The sequence below is a fragment of the Mus caroli genome, unplaced genomic scaffold (genome assembly GCF_978045245.1).
Source record: "Mus caroli unplaced genomic scaffold, Mus_caroli_1 scaffold_2, whole genome shotgun sequence".
Taxonomy (NCBI): Eukaryota; Metazoa; Chordata; class Mammalia; order Rodentia; family Muridae; genus Mus; species Mus caroli.
Window position 1 is genome coordinate 70,711,236 of NW_028227257.1, and position 12,163 is coordinate 70,723,398.

General features: G+C 41.1%; 1 protein-coding gene across 1 annotated transcript; it reads right to left on the minus strand.

Moving 5' to 3' along the window:
* Window positions 1–1,062: 1,062 nt before the first annotated feature.
* Window positions 1,063–11,900, minus strand: Lin7c (lin-7 cell polarity scaffold C). Its single transcript, XM_021154920.3, has 5 exons — window positions 11,820–11,900; window positions 7,730–7,848; window positions 7,048–7,119; window positions 5,769–5,978; window positions 1,063–4,980 (listed from the first exon to the last, which is right to left on the minus strand). The coding sequence occupies exons 1-5, from the start codon at window positions 11,854–11,856 to the stop codon at window positions 4,825–4,827; spliced, it is 594 nt and encodes a 197-aa protein (XP_021010579.1). The 5' UTR covers window positions 11,857–11,900; the 3' UTR covers window positions 1,063–4,824.
* Window positions 11,901–12,163: the final 263 nt, after the last annotated feature.

A 12,163-nucleotide genomic window follows, 5' to 3' on the forward strand; every position in this document is an offset into this window, starting at 1 on the left:
CTGGCTTTAGAAATATTTATATATAACATATACTTACATATTTTAAAGGCCAGAAATATAATGCTCCATGTTTTGAGAATACATTTTCTCAAAGATCTCAGATGCTTTTGTTGTATCCTAGCTATTTTTTTATTTCAGGACAATTTTAGGGGAATAGGTTTCTGGGGATCAAATCCAGGTCCTCAAGTATGGCAGGCACTCTACCTCACCTTGCCATCCCGTACCCCATGTCTTCACCACCCATGCAAATTTATGTCTACAAAGCTAGAGCTAAGTCACTCTCTTTACAAGCTGCTTTCTCACTTAGCACTACAACTGAACTTATTTTCCAACAAATTTCATTCTGAGTATGGTCTCACCCCTTAAAAATGCCACTAATTTTAACAGATGGCAGTTGACTTTAAAAGCTTCATTTTGGGGCTAGTGAGATGGCTCAGTGGGTAAGAGCACCCGACTGCCCTTCCAAAGGTCCAGAGTTCAAATCCCAGCAACGACATGGTGGCTCACAACCATCCATAATGAGATCTGACTCCCTCTTCTGGAGTGTCTGAAGACAGCTACAGTATAAATCTTTTTTTTTTTTTTTTTTAAAAGCTTCATTTTGTATGTGTATTTATCTACACATATGGGTCACAGTATAACTTCCAAGAGAGGCTCTCTGATTTTAAGCCCTGGAGCCTGAGTTCAGGTCATGAAACTGGTAGCATTTGTCTTTACTTGGTGAGGTATCTTGTCGCACCAACTACTTCTTTTGCTACAGCTTCTTAGTATATGTGGGGACGACAGAGCCAGTACCTGCAGGCAGCCTAAAAAGCTTTAAAGACGACAGCACAGGCACACTGACTTCAGGTGCCAGATGGACCGAAGCTCTGCAGAGCATTCTACCAGGACACAGAAGCACCTGCCTAAGGTTCACAGTAAGTATGGCTAAGAGGATTTAAAGAGGGCAGCTGGGCATCAGTCTCTGCCATCAACTATATCACATTTCCCCCGAAATAACAGAGAGAAAGTTTTGTTTAGTTATATTTTATGAAAGGCAAACAAAATACAGAAATCTGAAGCTTCATGTCAGGAACCACCACGGCTTTTGGTTTTTACTCTATGTAAAGGTTATTTTACACACAGCGTTCAGAAATACATCCATTTGTAATTCTATCAGTTTTGTCAAATGCAAAGGACAAGCACGAGTCATACAAATACATTTTAAATAAGCCTTAGAATCAGAATTTAATTGCTAAATGATTCATCAGTTGAAAAAGCACTGTTTCACATTCCAAATAATTTTCTCAAACTAAAGAGTACAAGTGTATCAAATCTTTGCCAATATTTTTAAAAACCATGTCCAGTTACAAATTAGTTTAAAACTTCTTGAAAATTAATAATCAAATGACTTTCCCCCATTATGTAACTATTATTACTTCAACAACCTTTGAGGAAATATTACTCATAAGTTTTGGAGAATAAAAACTACAAAATGAGATTGTTGCTAGAACAGACAATGAACTGTAAGTTAGAAAATGCACAGACATTTATTCAGGAGGTACAACTACTAGAGTCCTTATGTATCTATCAATATCATTCCACAGTATAATCACATGTACTCTTTTAAGTCTATACCAAGTCATGCTGACGCTTTCCAGGTAAGCCATAACCATATTTTCTATTAAATTCTATTCATTTTAACTGTAAACAAAGTACTTGAGCAAAATGCCTTAAACTTCTACAACAGGAAGATGATCTTAAAAAGCGAGACCCTAAAGAACAGGACTACGTCCATTTAGCATAGCAGTTCAGTAAAGGCATAGGAGCCATGTCTAACAACCCCGACTCACCCTTCACCGTGCGGTCACATGGGCGACACTTCACATGCTCTTCAAATAATAACCTTCATAGGTTTTTAAAGGTAAAGGGGACAGAAGGAGAAAACACTAAGATTTTACAATTGAATTACTGGTAGCTTTTATTTCGGGAAAAAAAAAGGGAAAACAAAAGGAAGCTAGCATGGTTTACAGAGAGAGTTCCAGGACAGCCAGAGCTAAAAAAAAAAAAAAAAAAAAAAGTAGATTGTAATTATTTTGTTAATAAGGAATGCCAAATACCTCTTAAGTCTATAAAGAGGTACTGAGAAATAGAATCACATCAGATTAAATGTACTTGCAAACAGAGTCCAGTATAACCAGGAAGTCCATGAGCTGGTACTCCTGAAGCCTGGGTGTGCAGAACGAGCCTCTTACAGACAATGGAGGGTAGACTGGATAAACGCGTCATACAGTCTCAGTCATACAGAAATGACTGAATCAGCTGCACGGGAAGGGACCCGGGTGAGCTGTACATCTGCAGGGCATTCTAACATGCAGCCAAGGTCAAGAGTCACCAAGTCGACTCATTGTGAAATGTTTAAGAAAATAGATGGAAAATGGGGGCTAAGGGAAATTTACATTTGTAAGCTACAAGTCACACGAACACCCTTTATATATTTATTGCCTAGCTTTATTCACAAATCATCCATATATTAATTAGAATTCATCCCCTTCCTTAGTACACAAGCAGACTACTGTACACTTGTCACTGACTTTCCTAGGGTCAGTATTTAAAATTCTGAGATAGGAGAATCGCATCGATGAAAGCAAAGTATTGCTACTCATGTGCAACAGTACCAAGAACAGCTATGTATTTGGCTCCTTTAAGTTGTTTTTATTTTAAGAATTATAAATAGGTGTCAGCCCACACAAAGAACAGACTGTGAGTTACTGAAGAAAAAAAAAAAAGCTTTTTCAATATACTTAAGAAAAAAAAGTAGCTTGGCTGAAATTCTGCAACTGGTGAAACATAAAACCAGGAAGCTGTAACCATCACGGAATGCTGATGCGACCTCTGGAGCAACTGCAGCCACAGTGGTTACGCTAAGACAAGGGTTCCTCAGGGTTTCCTAACCCTGGGATGCAGAAATATGAGCATAACAATAATGGTACTGTTCTATATGCACCAACACTTTTCTTTAATATAGAGTTTTAAAACAATTACCTCTAATAACTTTACAATTAAATTAAAATACGTCATACTCTTCTATACTACTTTGGTCTCAACATTTTAAAAACACATGAGCTAATTCTGAAAATATACAGTACAGCATGATCTTATCAATGTCAAGCACATTTTGCAGTGGACTAAAGACATTCAACCATGCATAATCCAGTGTTCAATTCCTAAGTGATAAATAACATGTTGATTGACTTTTACTCTGAAAATCACTGAAAACGGCAGTAATCTTATAAGACTCACAATGTTCACACACATGCAGAAAAACATACACACTTCCATTCTTCCTGAAGGAATGTTACAAAATGCCCATTTTTTAAAAATAAAGGTAATAGTCGTAATTATGACAAATTCCTCCATTTTCAACCCAACGGTTTCTTTCTTTTTTTTTTTTTTTTTTCGAGACAGGGTTTCTCTGTATAGCCTTGGCTGTCCTGGAACTCATTTGTAGACCAGGCTGGCCTCGAACTCAGAAATCTGCCTGCCTCTGCCTCCAGAGTGCTGGGACTAAAGGCGTGCGCCACCACGCCCGGCTCGTTTCTTTTTAACATCATCACTTCCACCCTTTACAAATGTTCCTATAATCTGCGACTGAAAAGTTATCACTTTGATCTCAGCTTTTAGTAGACCACAGTTCCAATCATTTGTCAATAGCTGCCTTTCAGGAAAACGGTGACATCCAGTGGACAAATGGTAAGAAGCATTATTCCAAACTCCCATCACTATTTGAATCATCAAGATAGAAATCATCCCGAGCCCCACCCACTGTGAGACTTATGAAGCCACCTGTCTCTGTCTCTTAGACACATCCTTCCTGCCCTTCCCACCTCCAGCCGTGCTGAGGCTAGGATAGTGAGAATGCATGGCTCTTCAGGCTCCAGAGTTGGAAGTCACTACCTTGTCTTACTTCCATTCTCCCCAGCACAGACTAACTGACTCATCTCTAGGCACGAAAGAACCAAATTATGAGAAATATATTTAAATACAAATGAACAGCATAAAAAACTTGAAAAGTTGAAATCTGAGCTTGTTTGCATGTATAATTTATGACATACTGTTAAATATAAATAAAGGATTTAATTGGTAATGCTAATAATCAAATTACATCCTCTGGCCTCACTGCTTAAATATTATGAAAAACATATTTTAGCAATGATTGCTTCAGTGTTTAAAAACTTACTTTTATAAACAGTATAAATGAATACATTATATATTGTTTAAATAAAAATAAAAAGGTTTCCATGATAGCTATGATTTACCACTGATTATAGATATGTTATGTTCCAAGTACAAAATGCAGCAGAGATGCCAATACTCATAACGTGATGAACTGCCACAAGCGAGACTGTGATGTTTCATTTCTTGGAAAAATGAAATTTCACAAAGAAATTGCAGTAAGCAAAAGGAAATACTGAAGAGCTGTTATCTGTAAATAAGTCGCCAAATAAAGAGAACCTCTTTTTAAAAAAAGATTAAGAATGTAAAAGTACATTTTAATATTAAAAAAGCATTATTAAAAATCTATAACAACTTTGTGACAAAATCTGTTTGAAAAAGGCCTGTAAAAACAGCAGGACAGAACTGTCCTCCCAACTCCGACTTTCCTCGTGAGAAAAGAGTGTAAGCTTCTCTATAACCATAGGTGATGCTGAAACAGGCATTTAGAAAATGGCAAGAAGAGGTCACACAAGTTTCTGGTGTTTTACAATCACTGGCATCGAGGCCATCAGTAGGTCACAAAACTTTCCTAGCTAAAAGCAAAAGGAACATAAAGTTTTTAAATGATTAGGTCTGCTGTCTGCGTTTTGCTGATCTCATTTTCTCAAAGCGGGACTCCATTTCTTCCAAGACTTTTGGCGTGTACCGTACGACTAATTTAACCTTCCCTTGGGCTGCTTTCAGGAGCTCTACGGCTTTCTCATGGTGCTCCCCTTCAACACTCTGCAAAAGGCACACAGAACAACCATTACAAGTCATCTAACCTGTAAAGATGCTAATACACAATGAAGTACAAACTGTCAGTGTTCCATCATTTCAGCACTATACAAATAACACTCTTCCCCTACCACTTTAATCACTATGAAACCTCGCGAGACACATTTGTGTGCACGCTAAGAACAGCAAGCACAGCAATACTCATGCCTTACTATTGCACTGGGTCAATTGCCATTGTAAACCAGTAAACGGTGTCTATGCCTGTCTTAAATGCACAGGTTTACAGCACTGCACCTTAAACTTGGAGTGCCCTACAGCCACATTGAAAGTGCTTTAAAAAGCACTGGCTGGGGATGTGACTCAATGTAAGAAGGCCTAGCACACACATGACTCTCAGTTTGGTCCTCTGCTCAACAAAAGCTCCACTGTCATCACAAAAATCAAAGCACTCACAGGGCACCATGCAAGCAGTACTACCTGGGAGTCTCTCAAGGGATTATTATTATTTTTTTTTTCTGGTTTTTTGAGACAGGATTTCTCTGTATAGTCCTGGCTGTCCTGGAACTCACTTTGTAGACCAGGCTGGCCTCGAACTCAGAAATCTGCCTGCCTCTGCCTCCCAAGTGCTGGGATTAAAGGTGTACGCCAACACGCCCGGCTCTCTCAAGGGATTTTACAAATTAATCTCAAAAGGTTTCCCCCTTCTATCTTCTGAGTTGATTGTTCCAGTGCACCCCCAAGTGGCTACAACACATTACTGCAACTAGTAAATAGAAATAACAATTTATCTTTACCACTCCATTAACAGAAAGTAGCTGATCTCCTCGTTTGAGGCCTCCATGTCTGTCAGCAATTCCACCTGGAATTATCCGTGATATATAGATTGGTGAGTTTTGCTCTTTGCCTCCCATGATATTGAATCCAAGGCCCTCTTCTGTTTTGGGTAGCTCAACAACTCGGGGATGAGAGTGTCCTTCACTGGCAGCAAATGCAGCAACAGTAGCCTGAAAGGAAAATGCATACATCAGAGTATAACTTAGTTTTGAGGTGCTGGGTTTGAATCCAGAGACTCAGATACGCTAAGGATGCGCATTACTCTACATTCCTAGCCTACAAAAGCCTTTTTGAGGGACACAGCTTTTCACGTGTGAGCTTCCACTACTTCACTGGGATAAGTCTTACAGTTTGTAGGAGATAACTGAAAGTGATACTCAGATTAAAAGTAGATAAAAGTAAGCTTCAGATCACTACCAGCTTCCCCAGAACTCAGAATTATGCTGGTGCACACACACAGGGATGGACGGTCAAGGCCTGCCAAGCAGACAGATGTATAGACATTAAGAGGGGACGCTCTCCCTGAGAATGCCAACAGCACTGAGCTGCAAAGCAAATAGACTGATTTCCTCAGGGCCATGACACAACCTACAGAGGTAAATGTGTTCTTATGTCAAGTAATTGTACCAAACAGTAAATAATAAAAATATCAAGAAGTGACTCAATAATGAGACAGGAGGAGGCATATAGCCCATAGGAATGCTTTTTGTTGCTTCAGTCAAGTATCTAGTTACAACTAAAAAGAAAAAGATAAAAATGAAACAGTTCCAACCAATTATATTCTAACACAGGCTTATATTCTGTTTCCTTTTTGCTTTTAAAGGACCCATTTTCAATATGGATGCTGGATAGAAAAACAAAAATGAGAAGAAGGGAGGGAAAAGGCCCAATACCAACCACTATTTCTGAATTATTGAAAAAAAGCTAAGGCTCACAAACTTCGCAAAGTCTAAGAACCACACAAGTCAGAGATAACCAAATTTCCTCTTGGGGTGGGGTGAACGCAAGCAAGCAGTTTTGTAGCACAGGCTATCTTTAAACTCTACACCTTCATGCCTCAGCCTCATGTGCTGGGGTTGCAGGGATGTTGCCAAAACTTCAAAAAAGGTTTTTCTTTTCCTTCTGGAGACAGGGTCTCACTTAGCCCAGGCTGGCACCAAACATGTTAAGGAGTCTGTCCTTTCTGCCTCTGCTTCCCAAATGATGGGATCACGGGCATATGCCATTGCTCCCCTTTACCTTTGCAGTTGCATTGGCTCTCACTTCAGGGCTGCTGCTGATGTCCACCGTCTCATAAACGTGTTCGTATACCTGCAAAACACTCTATGTTTGAGTCCTCTGCAAAGTTAATATGTTAAGAATTTCCCAAAACAATTATTTGTCTTTATAAAATGTAATGCTTTCTATTAGAAATTTCAAAGAAAGTTCTCTTTTTGATGGTGGTGGTGGTAGGGTATTGAATCTAGGATTTTGTACATGTTAGACAAGGACTATGCTATATAACCCCTGCTAAAAATTCCACAGAAAAACAAATGGGGGGGGAAGGGGGGGAGGGAGGGAGGGGGGAGGGAGAGAGAGAGGGGGGAGGGGGGAGAGGGGGAGAGAGAGAGAGAGAGAGAGAGAGAGAGAGAGAGAGAGAGGAGAGAATCAGTTCTAATGTTTCCTTCCCTCCCTCCCTCATCTCTTCTCTTTTGTATTTCAGGCAGGTATGTCTGTAACTATGTAGCCTAAGCTCATAGCTGGCCTGTATGTAACTCATGGAATGTCTCCTGCCCCACCTTCCTGAGTCTTGGTATTACTGGCCTGTACTGCCATGTCTGGTACTAGTTTATTCTCTACAATATTTCTGAATCCAAATTTCAGTGTATTTCTGTAGCTAAGTAACTCAAAATTTGAGAAAATACTGATTACGTTAACTCACCTCTCTTACAGCATTGCAGAACTCACTCTGAAGGACTCTTTGCAAAGCCTGAAGTTTCTGTGGCGGCACCTCTCCACTCCTCTGTAATTTCTCCAACAATTCAATTGCTCTGCAGATATCTACAGGGAAACAAAACACAAGTGAAAATCTTGCTCAAGATTCTCCTCATTCCTTTAGATCTTTATAGCAGCTAAGATTAATTCAAGGCTAGTCAGGCATGGTCTCCAATATGAATAATCTTCCCTTCAGACAGAGGCTGAGGCAGGATGACCATTACCTGTTAAGGCCATTTTGGGCTTCAATACTGCCTCAAAAACAAAGCAAAACAACCAAAAAATAAAAATAAAAAATCCGGCCGGGCGGTGGTGGCACACGCCTTTAATCCCAGCACTTGGGAGGCAGAGGCAGGTGGATTTCTGAGTTCAAGGCCAGTCTGGTTTACAAAGTGAGTTCCAGGACAGCCAGGGCTGTTACACAGAGAAACCCTGTCTCGAAAAACCAAAATAAATAAATAAATAAATAAATAAATAAATAATCCAACCAACCAACTGAAACAACAAAATACAACCAAAACCCCAAATTCTCCAAAGATGAAGAATAAATGGTAGAAGGAGAAAAATCTTTACATTAGATAAGAAAAGCTAACAGTATTATCAAGAATTACTTAGTCAATAAAAATTTACCTAATCAACTCATTTGTAACCAAAGCAGGAAAAAACAAAAAACAAACAAAAACAAAAAACCACAAACAAACAAACAAACCCCAAGAGACCATGTGTTGACTTTCTGAAGGGAACCTTCAGGTTCTTCAGTAACATGTGGAGATGCAGCTAACTGAGAGGGTTGCTGACAGTGTTCTAACTCAGACATGTCCAGATAGGGTTTACAAAACAGGAAGGAAACGGAAAAAAAAAATAGCTTTATCAACCTGATCCTAATGCTTGTGACCTCAGAAAAGTTTCCTAGCCTGTTTTATGATCTTTCACTGTAAAACAGCAATAATGAGCCTTTCTCACATGGGAAAAGGAAATAAAAAGCCTTCACAAGCACAGATGTATGTCTCCTTGGTATGAATTAATTTTAAGAAAAATTAAGCCGGGCAGTGGTGGCGCACACCTTGGGAGGCAGAGGCAGGCAGATTTCTGAGTTTGAGGCCAGTCTGGTCTACAAAGTGAGTTCCAGGACAGCCAGGGCTACACAGAGAAATATTAAAGTATTAGGGGCCAAAGACATAGTTCAGCACTTCCTGAATCCTAGCACCCACTCATCTCACAATTACCTAAACCTCCAAGGATCTCACACCCTCTTCTGCCACGCCCTCCCCAAAGTCTCCCAACACATACAACTTAAAAAGAAAAAGTATGAATGAGTTTTACACACACACACACAGATTTAGCATATTAGATAACTGTCATTGGGAATGTAAAAAGTGAAGAAAGAACTTTAGAAAACTCAACTTCAGGTTATAACACTGTTAATCACAATCTCTGCTTTGAGCTTTCCCTAAGGCTTTTCTGAACCCCAGCCTCAGTATATTCTTACTGCTAATTAAGTAGCAGTAAATTTTAATTAAATTTAATTAAGTAAATTTTAATTCTGCTCATTTACCTCCAAAGGCTAGGATACCTTTGGGTTCTATATAGAGTCTATCTAAGTCTATATACTATCCTATATATTCTGATCCTTGCATACTTTGCCTTAACTGGAGGAAAGTTTTGATTTCATGCCACATTAAAAACCGGACATCTAGCCGAGCGTGGTGGCACTCACCTTTAATCCCAGCACTCAGGAGACAGAGGCAGGAGGATTTCTGAGTTCCAGGCCAGCCTGGTCTACAAAGTGAGTTCCAGGACAGCCTGAGCTATACAGAGAAACCCTGTCTCGAAAAAACAAAACCCAAAAAAATTCCCCCCAAAAACCAGACATTTGCTGGTCAGTGGTGGTTTACGCCTTTAATCCCAGCACTTGGGAGGCAGAGGCAGGCGGATTTCTGAGTTCAAGCAAGGCCTGGTCTACAGAGTGAGTTCCAGGACAGCCAAGGCTATACAGAGAAACGGTCTCAAAAACCAAGCCAAACCAAACCAAACCAAACCAAACCAAACAACAACAACAACAAGACATACCAGGCATTTACTTCACAGAATTAGTTAGGACTTTGCATTTGTTTATGAAAAAGTCCAAATAAACTTAGTAGAGAAGCAAAAAGTTGATTTAGTTTTAGATAATAAAAGTTTAAACTGCTCTTAATCAGTTAATCAAACAGACCAGCTTTGCTCTGATTTCCCACAACCAGAATAGCTAGCAAATATTGTTTTACCAGTTGTTGATTTACAAAGTAACAATACGTTATCCACATTAAAATACTACATATACAGCTGGGAAAACGGCTCAGGGGTAGAGTGCTCCCCTAGTATGTACAAGGCTCTCAACTCAATATAACATGGTGGAAAGAAGGAAAAGGTAAGAGAAGATAGGAGAGGGTAGAGAGAAGGGAGACCAGCCAGTCAACACTTAGAAATGAGTTAAACACTCTATACCAAATATATGCTCATTAAGTTTGTGCCCCAGTGAATTGTGCTTTGATGATTTTGAAGCAAACAGGAACTTGGTCATATGTACTGGTATTTTGCTGTGGAATTGTACTGTGGAACTTTTGAGAATATGTTAGGTCTGTTAGAATTCTTGATCGGAATCTGACTTGACACCAACTGCCTTGCTTATCCTGCTAACTGGACTTCATTCCTACCAATATTTTGAACTTTCTACTGTTTAACTGAAAAACTTCCTAACAGCAAAAAGCAGATGTCAGAGGAAAAAGGTCCACATTTTGTGCTTCATTTAAAGATACAAAAGAACGCCATCTTGTTTGAAACTTGCAACTCTTCTGTTAACACCAACAGATTTGTTCTGTGTAACAATGTGTTCAAAGCACATTGACACATAGTACTTGAGGGGAAAATGACACAGCTGTAAGCCTACCTTATTCTTTCCCAAGCTACCCTGTCACAAACAAGTTCATTTATTTAAAAAGAAATAAAAGGCTCCCAGGGTCACTACAATAAAAAGCAAAACTAATCATAATCAGCACAGTGTGTGAGGAAAGAGGTTCTATTACATACACAAATTTTATAAAATGATCTCCTTCTTGGGCGATATTGAGACTATAATTGTGAATACTAATATATGCAATGTCAAACTCCATCCCAGGCGATGTTTGCCAACAGCACTCGAAATGCTTAACTGGTACTTTCTGGTTGCTATGACTACCGAATTGTACAACGCTTGTTCCAGCTGTCTGAAATTTAAGTTGGGGCAGAACAGAGTACAATACTGGAAAGCTGCAACTGGACCCTGGGAGAGTCTTTTCACAGGCTTCTCTTCAATCGGGTTGATTTTTCTTGGCTGTTTGCGCTAAGAAGCAATCAACCAACCAGGTTTCCAAGTGTACGGTTTATGAGTACGGAATTGCATGGCACTTAAAAGTGACTTACAATCAAATCACTGCTCCACCTAGTTATGCAATCTCCTTCCCAAGATCAAGTCAGTTGGAGGTTTTGTTGTTGTTGTTGTTTTAAGCATCCTCTCCGTGGCTGGAGGGGTGCGAAAGTTAGGAAATAGCAACTGAAAGCCCGGAGGCTGTGGTCACAGTACTGAGGGAGTCTGAGTTTTAAATGGGGGCGAGGGAGTTTCTGCGGGAATGTGCCTGTGTCGGCCAAGTGGCAGAACAAGGCCAACAGGCCACACTGATCTATTTGCGCACACGGACAAGGACCGTAGACAGTGCCTGGCTGCGTGGGGGCCTCGGCTTTTAGGGTTTATGAAGCTGAAAGCCGATGCTGCGGTGCGGACCCAGGGAGTGCCCGTGCCTACAGTCGTGGGCAGGCCGCTGAGCCGAGCTGTGCCCGCCGCCAGCCTCAACGGCCGGCGCTGGAGAGCTTTCAAACGCCAGCCAGCGCCCAGCGCGGAGGCCGCCGAGGGCTTCCGGGGCTCAGCGTCCCGGCTACCTTGCCTCCGCTCCGGCCCGCAGGCAGAGCGGTTCGTAGTGTCGACCCGCCCCACCCACCGGGGCCGCGATCCCCGCCGCACTCACCCCTTTCCAGCCGGACAGGCTCGCCCAGCGCCGCCATCTTCTCTTCGGAGGTGCAGACCCACAGGAAGTGACGACAGAGGGGCCGCGGTGGACCGGGCCGAGAAAGCGGAAGGGCGAGGATGTAGTTAACGCGAGAGCTAGAAGGATGCGGGGAACTACGCAGAGCGGTAGCCGGGGACGCTTTGCGATGGAGGGGTGTCCTCCTTCCAACAACCTGAGGTTGAAAAGAACCGATGTCCCGAGTGTCCCCTGCCTCGGGAAAGTCGAGTCGTTAGTTCCGGCCCTTACCCGACCGACGGCAGCCTCTGACCATCTAGGCTGGTTTCCCCATGTCCGAGTCCTCT

What these genes read in the sequence shown, in the direction of transcription:
- Lin7c (XM_021154920.3), bottom strand. Translation starts at nt 11,856, where the DNA reads ATGGCGGCGCTGGGCGAGCCTGTCCGGCTGGAAAGGG. An exon ending in GAGCCAATGCAACTGCAAAG is followed by an intron (nt 5,979 to 7,047) that starts GTAAAGGGGAGC and finishes TTTTCCTTTCAG; the next exon opens with GCTACTGTTGCTGCATTTGC. An exon ending in TACTTTCTGTTAATGGAGTG is followed by an intron (nt 4,981 to 5,768) that starts GTAAAGATAAAT and finishes TGCCTTTTGCAG; the next exon opens with AGTGTTGAAGGGGAGCACCA.